The sequence below is a fragment of the Pecten maximus genome, chromosome 6 (assembly GCF_902652985.1).
Source record: "Pecten maximus chromosome 6, xPecMax1.1, whole genome shotgun sequence".
Taxonomy (NCBI): Eukaryota; Metazoa; Mollusca; class Bivalvia; order Pectinida; family Pectinidae; genus Pecten; species Pecten maximus.
In genome coordinates this window covers 27,656,629-27,671,168 of record NC_047020.1, presented here as the reverse complement: position 1 = coordinate 27,671,168, position 14,540 = coordinate 27,656,629, and the positions used below count along the sequence as shown (strand labels likewise).

Here is a 14,540-nt window from a genome sequence, read left to right as displayed (position 1 = left end):
GGCTTTTTTTACTGGTTTTGGATGTCTCATTTTGAGAAGGATGAAATTGGTGAATTGGGAAGGAAACATTTAGGAGTAAACTACAAATATTTGGAAGTTGGCTCAAAATATGAAATTCTTTCAATTGGAAATGGGGTCCATGATCGACCCAAAAAAGTCCTTCAGAAAAAACCATGTTGTACATAATAAGTATTTGTGAAAGATTAGTCTGTAATTAAGCACCCCTCTTCCAACCTAATCAAAACCAGCTACGGTATATATAATTTAAAATGATTGGTGAGAACCTTGCATCAGAAACCATGACTTAAAGCCACATACTCCCAAAGAAATATATCTAAATGTTTATATTTTGACCTCTTTACAGATTTCAGACTTGATATATACACCTAACAAAGTATCACGATTCAAAAACTGAAGGAAAATGTGTATTTATGAAAGTATAGGGGAAATTCCCAAAATAATAACTGGGTCTGACGGACCAAGTTTCTATCCAAATTAGTCCCACAATGCAACGGGCGGGTTATCAGTCAACAACAACAATGGCGGAACGCCGAAAACGTGTCTGCTTAAACGCAGACAGATTCTGCCAAAAAACGTAAATGGGACTGGAATCAGCAAAACCTCAGGAATTCCTTAGGAGAAGAATTAATTCTTTGGAACTTAGCAAGAGAAGCAAAGGGAATAGACTCGAATTCCGATTTTGACGGACATCTATTGGATTGTTGGTTAGCTTTTTCCGTATTCCTCATACATTGCCAACTTTACCGATCTGATTTTTATCAATGTTTTGTTGTATTGATATTGTTATATTTTAAAATAAGTATTTAGTTGTATGTTTGTTTATATTGATCAGTTAATACCAGACTGTTTTGCTATTATGTTCAAATGAAAGCATTAATAGGCAAGTTCATGCATACTCAATTTGTAAACAACGGCCATGTGTGTAGTGTACGTTGTTGTAGCCTCGTTCTCGACTCCGTGACAAATCTCAGGATAAAAATAAATGTGGCAAATTATTTTTATACACTGATAAGCAAGGATTCCCCCGGTCAAGCATCCAGTCCAACATCATTTTAAAGTTAGGAGAGCATGAATGAGCAACTGGGATTGCCATTAATGCATTTGTATAACTAGAATTTTAGGTTATTTGAGAGTATGCAGCTTTAATACAATCTAACACAACCACCGTACATAACATCTAACAATATTTCATCCTATGAGGATTCTCACAGTTTTTCTACCCATCAAGTAAAGTTATATCCCACCAAGGCCCTGGTCATTAATACTTACCCTGCATTAAAAGCAGCCCAAATATAATTGCTGAAGGTTTTGGCAGTTACAGAAAAATTGTCAGACCTCATCTTATCCAGCAGCCTCCTTCAATGGAAGATGTAGTGATGAAAATTATAATGCATTGGTGGCGATATCGTAATAATGATTTGTAATTGTTCAAGTGGAGGCATAATGGTCACTTTACCACTTCATGCTAGCAATAATTTCCCTTTAATTCTACTATTTAATTCTACAGTAGGATGAGAGAGGTCGCTAGGTCAAGGCCTAGTCCAGGCAGGGTATTTTTCATTACTTCTTCCTATTACCTAATTACACTTAAACATGTATACTGTATAATCACAATTTCACTTCTAATTAAATACATACATTAAATGACATGGATTGAAACTAAATGACTATAAATTGTAAATGACCAGAAAAAGACATCTGAAGATCTTGGTCCACAAAAGCAGCACCTTTACTTTACATCAAAACTCCTACCAATGCATGATTCCACCTCTCACCTGACTCGGTCCAACTGGCCATGTGCACTATAATATCCAACTAGTTCTTCGTAGAATTCCTGTAAGAGTAGATGACATTACAGGAAAGGAGAACGTAAACAAACATTACTATAAGGCTTATGTGGATACGTATTTCAATTCCCTCAAGTCATAACAAATTGTTTACTAGCTAACAGATATAAAATTTTAATTTGACCCTTCACATGATTGACCTTGAGTCGCTATGACTGTGATCCAATAGGTCGTTTCACTTCTTCTTTGATTCGAACCAACTTACTACGACTATCACTATGACTATCACTACGACTATCACTCGACCCGTAAAGTTTGGTTGATATGGCGCAGTACATGTACCTTCAAAACTGGCTACCGAAAACATTGAGAATAAATAAAGTCCCACAGGGGGTCAATCAAGTGTAAAGCTTGGGTGAGATCCAGACTCCCAATGTGATACTGTCTGTAAATGTGGTTATTTTTGCTTGGGGTTTATTTCGTGATTTTGATAGGTAAACTATACGTTTGGGGGTAATTTCCTGATCGATCCACCTTCACATAATTAGCGTATACAGTGTATATATAGTATCAATTTCACAAAGAGCACAAATGTTCATATGCTACAATTGTAATATATGTAATTGTCACATACAGGAACGAATGTTTGAACAAATAAATAAACATATTATGTTACATACTGTTTTTATTTCCATTTGTAGTTCAAAATTATTCGTGTGGGAAAACTTTTCGCCATCAAAAAGAATCCGCATAATTAGCGTAAATTTCCCCCTCGCATAAACATCCACATTTAGAGTAAGCCTCCCTACATATTGTAGATAACTAGTCCTTTAAGTCTGACGTACCATTTGTAATTTCCTCAATACTGATCTTAACCATTAATCTAAATTGGACAAAGGGGGTATAGAAATTCCGTCTTTGAGAGTTTTTATCACCTACCTGGTCAGGACAAATTCCTGCCCGTCTCATTTCTTCTTGTAAAGTTGTGACATCAATGCTCAATTCATTTTCCTTACAGACCATCAGGTATTTTGTATAGTTAGACAGGTCCATTATGTACCCTGGAAACACATTATGAAATTACATGTTCTACAGTTTACAAGTACTTTTAAGATATTTTTTCTATCAAGGATAACATTCAGTGGTACAAGATCGTATCAAGTTTTGTGACTTACCTTCACATGATTTCAGGAGATCCCAGGTTACCTTGGTAACTCTTCGACGCCGAGACTTACGGACATTTAACACTTCTCCAGTCATGCTTAGGAGTTCACTTCCATCACTATTGGAGATGGGCTCACCTATGTTGATTAAGATACACCGCTCATATTCAAAATCTCTCAGTAATCAAAAACAAGAGGCCAATGGGCCTTAATAATGATCGCCTGAGACTTAAACGGATCGGAAAAGGTCACTGAGCTTTGCTCAGATGACCTAAAAAAGGACAAGAGACATGCGGAAGTATATGTAATGGTAAATGGATATGTATATATAAAGACACTGAAAACTTCAGGGTAAACAATTTACTGATAATGCATCAATTTCATTCATAAGAAAGCTAAAACTAAAACCACATAAAAGGATGATTTTAAGAGTATTTTTTGCATAAATATACATATCATTACACTGTTTAGTATGCCAGTACAAATCAAACAACAATTACATTAAGTTATTACATATAAAACAACATTAAATTGTCCAACTCAGCATTTAAAATCATTCAAAAATAAATTATGTTCAATATCAAAATGAATCATTTACCTTATTAAAATAGATAGTGATTAACAATGCATATTATATATACCTCGGACTTCCACGATTCCACAAGTTCTGATGAAGGGTACTATAGGTATGTATCGACGAAGCTCTAAGTTTTTTTTCAACTTGTACATGTTGACCGGGAATTCATCACTGGAATCTTTGGAATGAGGTCTGTACACTTTTTGGGCAGGAATTCTCATTGACTGCATAGTAGACAAATTCCTAAATAACAGCACAAACAATAGATGCAAGTATACTATACATAATCATTATCAAGGAAACAAGAATATGTCTTAAGACTCTAATATGATAATACCCCTATATATTCCCTATCAAATCCAAATGATTACTGTATCTATCCCCATATAAGCCCTTGCCAACCTATAAACCCCCTTCTTGCTTATTGTAGAATCATCAATTTTGAAACAGCAAGCTAAAGGTTTACAAAAAACATTATATGTACAAACAGCTTGTGAAAGTTAACATGTTATACATAGAAAGTGTTAAGAAAGATCATACTGAAAATTGCTATAACTAGAAAATGTCTAAGACATTAATGCCCCTATATGGTTTATTTACTTTATTAACATGCTAATATTGTTCAAAACACCTGATTATCTGTAATGTGTCTGTGAGGAACTGTGAATGAAAGTTGTATTATTGTAATGTGTCTGTGAGGAACTGTGAGTGAAAGTTGTATTATTGCAATGTGTCTGTGAGTGCATGAAAGTTGTATTATTGCAATGTGTCTGTGAGGAACTGTGAGTGAAAGTTGTATTATTGCAATGTGTCTGTGAGGAACAGTGAGTGAAAGTTGTATTATTGTAATGTGTCTGTGAGTGAAAGTTGTATTATTGCAATGTGTCTGTGAGTGAAAGTTGTATTATTGTAATGTGTCTGTGAGTGAAAGTTGTATTATTGCAATGTGTCTGTGAGGAACTGTGAGTGAAAGTGGTATTATTGTAATGTGTCTGTGAGTGAAAGGTGTATTATTGTAATGTGTCTGTGAGGAACTGTGAGTGAAAGTTGTATTATCTGTAATGTGTCTGTGAGGAACTATGAGTGAAAGTTGTATCATTGTAATGTGTCTGAGGAACTGTGAGTGAAAGTTGTATTATTGTAATGTGTCTGTGAGGAACTGTGAATGAAAGTGGTATTATCTGTAATGTGTCTGTGAGGAACTGTGAGTGAAAGTTGTATCATTGTAATGTGTCTGTGAGGAACTGTGAGTGAAAGTTGTATCATTGTAATGTGTTTTATATAGTGTGTATTGTTTACAATGTGTTGAAAAAGCAAAAAAAGATTTCCAAAAGGAAAAAAAAATCAGTTCACAAATAAGCTCTCCCAAAACTTTACCCTTTACATTTATACTAGAGGAGGCCACAAGGCTTAATTTGAGGATAAATTTCATTGAATTTGGTTGAGGGGATTTGGAGAAGAAGTCGAAAATGTAAATTGTTTAATTGTAATTGTTTTAATATTAAGTCTGATTATTCCTCAATAAAAACTCCCCTCCAAAATCTCACAACATTAGAAATTACGACTTCAGTTATTGTGAAAAAAATCTCCCATGTGGTGAGCAGCTCCAAAGTGCATCCTCAAAAGCTAATAGTTTCCCAAACATTTGTAATAAAATCACGTACATGATTTAAAGTGTCATCTTAAACGCATTCCTCTTTTCATCATGGGAGGAATTCTGAACTAAATGAAATACCAGAGACATATATATCTATATATGTCTCTGGAAATACATGTACATACAATGTACCTCTTTTGAATTTATTAAGGATATTGAATAAGTTTATTTCTGATGTTTTAATACTCCTTTTACATGAGAGGCAGCTGGCCATGGTGGTCCAATTTATTATCTGACGTCATTGTGTCGACTGCGACGAAGCCTGTGATAATTTTTCTCCATGTCAACCTCTAAAATTGTTGCAATAGATATTTGGTGCGACTCCATGTGTGGACTTCCATTATCATCACTGGGTTATAATTACACGGCGCCTGTTAAAAGTATCTCGCCGTGTCAAACCTCTAACATTGTTGGAGTGGGACTAGCCCGAGCCTTCACCAGACATCTATCTGTCAGAATGCCTAAGTCTGGTCTCGGGGATATAGGACTCGATCGGACTATTGGTATTTCTGGCTACATTTATCATATGTAACGATAACATTGTAAGACACATCCCTGTTATAGAGTGGGGGTACGTAATTTCGCACACTTTCGGTATGTATTTAAATACATTTCCATCAAATCAATTTCAAATCAAGAAAGAATACCTCACATTGTTAGATGTACAAATGCTTCGTAACATACAAGTGTGCAACCTGATATGCGCACACGTATCACTGCGCAAGGGAGCTGTTGTTAACTTGTGTTTATTGCTGGGTTTGAAGACGATCGGGAACGTAATTTCGCACACCCATCTAACTTCTTTAATTTTGTTGGTAAAAATAGTTTTCAGCCATTTTGTAGACAAACAACATCCTAAACTAAGATTAAGCCCAATGCCATGATTAAAAATATCTTTAAAAACAAAATAATGTAAAATTGGAAAGTGTCAATTTACCGCCATTTTTGCTTTAAATAATGACCGCTCCCTACGGAGGTAATGTAAACAAGGCGGTGAAAATGACGGGGTGTCTGCAGGTCAGCGCTGTTATTAGTTATACTTGGTGGATTTGTAATAAGTTTTGTTTATAATCTGATCAAATGATATTTTCCTTAAATATTTGCAAATTCACATGCCAATCAACAATTGGGATTATTTTAAATAAAATATTTAATCATCCGGTATCCATTTTATCGGACGAGAGTCGTATCAGTTAAAATTTGTTTTCAAAACGAACTAAATCTGAAAATATGTACTTAAAACGGCAAATGTTCCACTAAAGGTTGGCATTAGTCAACATGTAAACAAAAAAACACAGCCCTCGACCACTTGGAGGAAAAACGCAAAAAAATGTCAGGTGTGCGAATTTACGTACTGTGCGAAATTACGTACCCTTGCTCTACAGAATGTACCGAAGCTTCAGACATTGCACACAAAATACATGGATTAGAGCGTCGATATATGTAAATGATTTACCTGGTAAGTTTTTGACGAGTACATAAATCGAGGGGGAGATATTCTTGTTTTGCAATTTGGAAACGTGTCAATAACCGAGGCTCCAATAGGAGAGTAAACATCGGTGGCGCCTTCCTGCAGATAAACCGCATGGAGGCCGCCATGTTGTTTACTATCGGTTGTTAGAATATACGATGTAATAATGAAACGAAAAGAACTGCCAAAGCCAACCCAGAGTTGTCGGTCTTACCACTTAAGATTTCTTCATATGAGAAACTTGTTTTTTTTTTTTTATAATTTGTGATAAATAAATAGATACTCTAGATTCTACATGTATTAACATTTTACTTGCTGAAATTCAGCACACACAAAATAATAATAGCATAGATCTACATGCATACATGTACAGTAGCACGTACAGGGGCTTGATACGTTCCTATGACCAAAAATGAAAAATTAATCACAGGTTCCGACGCTTGACACGTTCCTGTGACCCAGATTAACAAGGTATAACTTGAGGGTCCGACTTCTAGCTCAATAAAAATTAACCTCAGGTCCGACGCCTAGATTACATATACATGTAGTTGTGCGAGTCATTAAGGGAAGGGGTCGGACCCTGTGGTTTTCATTCTGGGTCATAGGAACGTGTCATGCCCCTGTGCATATTAGCTATCTTGGGCAGAGACCTATATTTTAGTATATAGGTCTCTGTCTTGGGTAACTCGCTTGGGCATAAATTCTAAAACCATATGAACAATATTTATGAAGAGCTTTAATAAGTCCGTGTGTATACAGTAATATTTCTCATTTCACTTGATAACCTCGCGCTATACCCAGTTATGTAACTGTTCCGCACTTTTTGTTTAAAAAGTAAAAGACAGGCACACACTTGTAAATAATTTTTAAACGAAAATTAATATTTTCATTACAAACCACGGCCCCGTTCATTTTTTTTAATGTAACATTTCAGGAATAAATATTGACGAACCAGCAGATGAATAATACACGCCTTGAACGTCTTTGTCAAGGCTCGCCTGAAAGTAACATAAGATCACCAGGTCCGCGTCCTTCAAGTAAATTGTTTTATAAATGAGCTCTTCTACTCCAACTGATCCAACCGATAAACGAAAACGGTCCTGTTTAAATTCTAAGTTCTGAAATCTCTAGTGACAGTTCAGGGTGCGTTCATATACACGTTTAATGATCTAATATCCTATTTAAACCAAATATTAATTACATCAGGGTTTAATGCCCCTGGATCGATCTAGATCTATTTTAATATTACATCAGAGCCGAGCCATAGACTAGGGCAGAATCACACAATCAGACTGCTGTCCAGTGAATTCTCCAATGTTGCTGCGCTAGAATACACTACATAGTTTATACTGTAGTGTATCCTAGAGGCAAGCTTGTAAGACTGATAATAAAACTCGGACAACAGATCTGATTTGAATATGGCCGTTTATTATAGTAATCGACGGTTGTTAATTAATCAGTATTGACACAAAAGTCTTAGATGGGGATCCAATCCCGCCATCTCTATACTGTAGTGTATCCTAGAGAGTCTGTATACGGTAGTGTATCCTAGAGAGTCTTTATACTGTAGTGTATCCTAGAGAGTCTGTATACTGTAGTGTATCCTAGAGAGTCTTTATACTGTAGTGTATCCTAGAGAGTCTTTATACTGTAGTGTATCCTAGAGAGTCTTTATACTGTAGTGTATCCTAGAGCGTCTTTATACTTAAGTGTATCCTAGAGAGTCTTTATACTGTAGTGTATCCTAGAGAGTCTTTATACTTTAGTGTATCCTAGAGAGTCTTTATACTGTAGTGTATCCTAGAGAGTCTTTATACGGTAGTGTATCCTAGAGATTCTTGATACGGTAGTGTATCCTAGATAGTCTTTATACTGTAGTGTATCCTAGAGAGTCTTTATACTGTAGTGTATCCTAGAGCGTCTTTATACTGTAGTGTATCCTAGAGAGTCTGTATACTGTAGAGTGTATCCTAGAGAGTCTTTATACTGCCGTGTATCCTAGAGAGTCTTGATACTGCCGTGTATCCTAGAGAGTCTTTATACTGTAGTGTATCCTAGAGAGTCTTTATACTGCCGTGTATCCTAGAGAGTCTTGATACTGCCGTGTATCCTAGAGCGTCTTTATACTGCCGTGTATCCTAGAGAGTCTTTATACTGTAGTGTATCCTAGAGAGTCTTTATACTGTAGTGTATCCTAGAGAGTCTTTATACTTTAGTGTATCCTAGAGAGTCTTTATACTGTAGTGTATCCTAGAGAGTCTTTATACGGTTGTGTATCCTAGAGAGTCTTTATACGGTAGTGTATCCTAGAGATTCTTGATACGGTAGTGTATCCTAGAGAGTCTTTATACTGTAGTGTATCCTAGAGAGTCTTTATACGGTAGTGTATCCTAGAGAGTCTTTATACGGTAGTGTATCCTAGAGAGTCTTTATACTGTAGTGTATCCTATAGAGTCTTTATACTGCCGTGTATCCTAGAGAGTCTTGATACTGCCGTGTATCCTAGAGCGTCTTTATACTGCCGTGTATCCTAGAGAGTCTTTATACTGTAGTGTATCCTAGAGAGTCTTTATACTGTAGTGTATCCTAGAGAGTCTTTATACGGTAGTGTATCCTAGAGAGACTTTATACTGTAGTGTATCCTAGAGAGTCTTTATACTGCCGTGTATCCTAGAGAGTCTTTATACTGTAGTGTATCCTAGAGAGTCTTTATACTGTAGTGTATCCTAGAGAGTCTTTATACTGTAGTGTATCCTAGAGAGTCTGTATACTGTAGTGTTTCCTAGATAGTCTGTATACTGCAGTGTATCCTAGAGAGTTTTTATACTGTAGTTTATCCTAGAGAGTCTTTATACTGTAGTGTATCCTAGAGAGTCTGTATACTGTAGTGTATCCTAGAGAGTCTTTATACTGTAGTGTATCCTAGAGAGTCTTTATACTGAAGTGTATCCTAGAGAGTCTGTATACTGTAGTTTATCCTAGAGAGTCTTTATACTGTAGTGTATCCTAGAGAGTCTTTATACTGTAGTGTATCCTAGAGAGCCTGTATACTGTAGTGTATCCTAGAGCGTCTTTATACTGTAGTGTATCCTAGAGAGTCTGTATACTGTAGAGTGTATCCTAGGGAGTCTTTATACTGTAGTATATCCTAGAGAGTCTTTATACTGTAGTGTATCCTAGAGAGTCTTTATACTGTAGTGTATCCTAGAGCGTCTTTATACTGCCGTGTATCCTAGAGAGTCTGTATACTGTAGTGTATCCTAGAGAGTCTTTATACTGTAGTGTATCCTAGAGAGTTTTTATACTGTAGTGTATCCTAGAGCGTCTTTATACTGTAGTGTATCCTAGAGAGTCTTTATACTGTAGTGTATCCTAGAGAGTCTTTATACTGTAGTGTATCCTAGAGAGTCTTTATACTGTAGTGTATCCTAGATAGTCATTATACTGTAGTGTATCCTAGAGAGTCTTTATACTGTAGTATATCCTAGAGAGTCTTTATACTGTAGTGTATCCTAGAGAGTCTGTATACTGTAGTGTATCCTAGAGAGTCTTTATACTGTAGTGTATCCTAGAGAGTCTTTATACTGAAGTGTATCCTAGAGAGTCTGTATACTGTAGTTTATCCTAGAGAGTCTTTATACTGTAGTGTATCCTAGAGAGTCTTTATACTGTAGTGTATCCTAGAGAGCCTGTATACTGTAGTGTATCCTAGAGCGTCTTTATACTGTAGTGTATCCTAGAGAGTCTGTATACTGTAGAGTGTATCCTAGGGAGTCTTTATACTGTAGTATATCCTAGAGAGTCTTTATACTGTAGTGTATCCTAGAGAGTCTTTATACTGTAGTGTATCCTAGAGCGTCTTTATACTGCCGTGTATCCTAGAGAGTCTGTATACTGTAGTGTATCCTAGAGAGTCTTTATACTGTAGTGTATCCTAGAGAGTTTTTATACTGTAGTGTATCCTAGAGCGTCTTTATACTGTAGTGTATCCTAGAGAGTCTTTATACTGTAGTGTATCCTAGAGAGTCTTTATACTGTAGTGTATCCTAGAGAGTCTTTATACTGTAGTGTATCCTAGATAGTCATTATACTGTAGTGTATCCTAGAGAGTCTTTATACTGTAGTATATCCTAGAGAGTCTTTATACTGTAGTGTATCCTAGAGAGTCTGTATACTGTAGTGTATCCTAGAGAGTCTTTATACTGTAGTGTATCCTAGAGAGTCTTTATACTGCCGTGTATCATAGAGAGTCTTTACACTGCCGTGTATCATAGAGAGTCTTTATACTGTAGTGTATCCTAGAGAGTCTTTATACTGTAGTGTATCCTAGAGAGTCTTTATACTGTAGTGTATCCTAGAGAGCCTTTATACTGTGGTGTATCCTAGAGCGTCTTTATACTGTAGTGTATCCTAAAGAGTCTGTATACTGTAGTGTATCCTAGAGAGTCTTTATACTGCCGTGTATCCTAGAGAGTCTTTATACTGTCGTGTATTCTAGAGAGTCTTTATACTGCCGTGTATCCTAGAGAGTCTTTATACTGTAGTGTATCCTAGAGAGTCTTTATACTGCCGTGCATCCTAGAGAGTGTACCGGTATATGGTGTGAGGCAATTTTATGGTTAGTTATCATATTCGGCATAAACAGCATCTCATTTTTATTCATCATGTTTTTATTCACACGTGTCCTTTATCCATTATAAAATACTTTGGACAGGTCAGTTATATATTGTCCATCAAGTTTATGTTGCAAATAAACTAAAAAGGAAATCGATCTCAATGATTGGAATAGCAGAAGTACCCATTTTGTTCTATCAAAAAGTATACTTTCATTACCAGTCAATCCTCCCCACCCTTTTTGTTGGGATCGGCGAGGGGGGGAGGGGCAGGCGGGATTTTTCAAACTACCGTCTCATAGGGCTCCCAAATTGCGTGTTACCAAAAGGACTTGTTACTGTACCACACTGTTCTCGAGGCTGTACATCCGGTAGGAATCATCCTGTGATCATTTACATCACAGGAGGAGGTCGATATCACCCCATAAAACGTCTAACGACAGCTGAAGACAATTTCAAATGGACTGTACCAAATGCCTTGTTGACGGTGTTGTTCACGTAGGTGGTCGTCAACATCAGTGTAAGAGTACAAACTCGACTGACCCAAGGCATTGAGATGTAAATCAAGCTCTCGCCCCAAGGTTACTATCATGAAGGCGATACATGTGATTTTAATTGTTTCAGCACACCGCTTTAGATGTTAACAAATAGTTAATGGCATTTTTGCCAGTGAAATATATAGAAGATATTGAATGGTTTATATATTTGATGAGTATGGCAGAATATCGATTTTATTGTCATACGAGTGAAATATGTGTTTTATTAAACGGGAAACCATTCAATTTTATTTTTATTGCATATTATATAGTTAAAGACAAGTATAGATTTGTAGTGAAAATATAAATTTTTTCGTTTTTGCTCATCGCTGCAGTGAAAATATATATTTTATTAGTTTGATTAATTTCTATATTTCACTGGCAAAAATGCAATAAAGAAATTCATCAAACTAATAAAACAAATTCTATTTTCACTGCAGCGATGAGCAGTGAAAATTTAAGATTTTTCAGTGAAAAGTTTTTCGTTTTTGACCAATCAGAGCGAACCTTTGTATTATTGAGTAACGTCACATGGAGATGACGTCATGGATTACGTTACTGATTCCCGCACTTTTTGACACTATTAATTTTTCAATGTTTTCAATTTTGTTTTTAAGGATATGAAATGCAATAAAAAGACACTTGAATGTTTTTTCCGTTTAATATAACATATATTTTCACGAGTGAAAATGTCAATATTCTGCCATACTCGTGAAATATGTGTTATATTAAATGGGAAACCATTCAACATCCTCTGTATATTGCGTACATGTAGACTATTTGCCTAGTAAGTGATTACAGGTAAAACGACTACGTCCGATTCCAGCACACCAAATGACTCGACAGTACTAGCTGGTTTATCGAGTACACATGTAAAATGAGTATGCTAATCCCCTTCTACTTTCTCCCTAAAACGGCCTTGCTGGAACCATTTGGTCATTTTTATTGCATAACATGTACTAAATGTACAATCAAATACGGACTACGTTATATCAGACTTTGGAAACCAAGCATGCACCTTCTGACCATCTCTGGAGAGAACATCTACTACATACATTTGTGCTGCAGGATTATAACTAATTTCAATAAGAGTGTAGTTACCGAAACTTTAAGCATATAATTTAAATAGAGGTTACACAACGAGTGGTTGTTGGATATGGAATTTATTTCACACGAGTAAGTTATTTTTTAAAAGTTACAAAAGACACGAGCTTCAGCGAGTGTTTTTGCAACTTTTAAAAAATAACTTACTCGTGTGAAATAAATTCCATATCCAACAATTTCGAGTCGTGTGACCTGTTTCTACCACAATAATATCGGCTTGAATCAAAGGGAAACGTGGCCAAGTATAATTTCGCGTATGCAAATAAAGTGTACCGGTGACGTCCGGGACCCGGTGATGTGACGTTATTAGATTATTGATGACGTCAATAACAATTGCAGCTTGGGTCAAAGTTCACCGTGTTAGCCAATCAAAAAGCGTACAGAGTTTATACCACGTGTGGTATAAACAGATTGTTAATCAACAGCTGTAACGATTAACTGATGGTCTGAGAGTTGAATAACACAGGTTATTGTGGTAGAATGGTGGTTGTGGTATTCGAAAGCTTATTTACATATATAGCACATACTTTACACCTGAAGAAAATGTGTCATAAGAAAGTGAAAACGAAATTAACAACACGGAAATCGCCTTGTTTTCACACTGAGACATTATCACCTTCGAGTCTTCATGTTGATTTGCGATATGAAGCCAGGGATACTAGATGTTTGTTGATTTGCGATATGAAGCCAGGGATACTAGATGTTTGTTGATTTGCGATATGAAGCCAGGGATACTAGATGTTTGTTGATTTGCGATATGAAGTCAGGGATACTAGATGTTTGTTGATATGCGATATGAAGTCAGGGATACTAGATGTTTGTTGATTTGCGATATGAAGCCAGGGATACTAGATGTTTGTTGATATGCGATATGAAGTCAGGGATATTAGATGTTTGTTGATATGCGATATGAAGTCAGGGATACTAGATGTTTGTTTATATGCGATATGAAGTCATGGATATTAGACATTTGTTGATTTGCGATATGAAGTCAGGGATACTAGATGTTTGTTGATATGCGATATGAAGCCAGGGATATTAGATGTTTGTTGATATGCGATATGACGTCAGGGATATTAGATGTTTGTTGATATGCGATATGAAGTCAGGGATATTAGATGTTTGTTGATATGCTTTGTAGCTCCGTTGTCACCACCTTAGTTCTCATTTTGAGAATGTGACTTCGCTCGGATTAGAGCTAGATTGTATGGCGGGTGTCGTCAATGAAACAGAAGACGCGTACCCTTCCAGACCGCATGGTTTTATTCTCCTTGTTCTTTTTCAGGAGTGTCAATGCATTCCATACTTTAGTTCTTATTTTGTCTTCTTTTTATCGATGTTGAATTATAATTAAGGTTTCATTTTTTTCTTATGTTTGATTTATGGACCATCTTGACGAGTGCTTAGCAAGTGAAACTGTAGAAATTAAGCTCGTGGGGAAAGGAACATTTGAAATGTGACGTTAATGAAACTCGTTTTAAGATCAAAAGATCTCCAAGATATACTGATTTCGGCCAATGCGCATTGTCATCGTAAAAGCTATGTCGCCTTTTCGCCTTGTCGTCATGTCGCATTTCGGGTTGGGGGGTGGGGGGGACTTTTGATGTTTTT

General features: G+C 36.2%; 1 protein-coding gene across 1 annotated transcript in view; it reads right to left on the bottom strand.

Moving 5' to 3' along the window:
* LOC117329434 overlaps positions 1 to 6,805 on the bottom strand; it is a 41,156-nt gene extending 34,351 nt beyond the window's left edge. Inside the window, exons 1-6 of the mRNA XM_033887373.1 lie at positions 6,662 to 6,805; positions 3,613 to 3,791; positions 2,984 to 3,109; positions 2,748 to 2,869; positions 1,797 to 1,855; positions 1,291 to 1,377 (exon numbers count right to left, since the gene is read on the bottom strand). Of these exons, the coding sequence (XP_033743264.1) occupies positions 1,291 to 1,377; positions 1,797 to 1,855; positions 2,748 to 2,869; positions 2,984 to 3,109; positions 3,613 to 3,791; positions 6,662 to 6,804 (716 nt within the window). The 5' untranslated portion in view covers position 6,805. The remainder of the gene's footprint in view (positions 1 to 1,290; positions 1,378 to 1,796; positions 1,856 to 2,747; positions 2,870 to 2,983; positions 3,110 to 3,612; positions 3,792 to 6,661) is intronic.
* Positions 6,806 to 14,540: the final 7,735 nt, after the last annotated feature.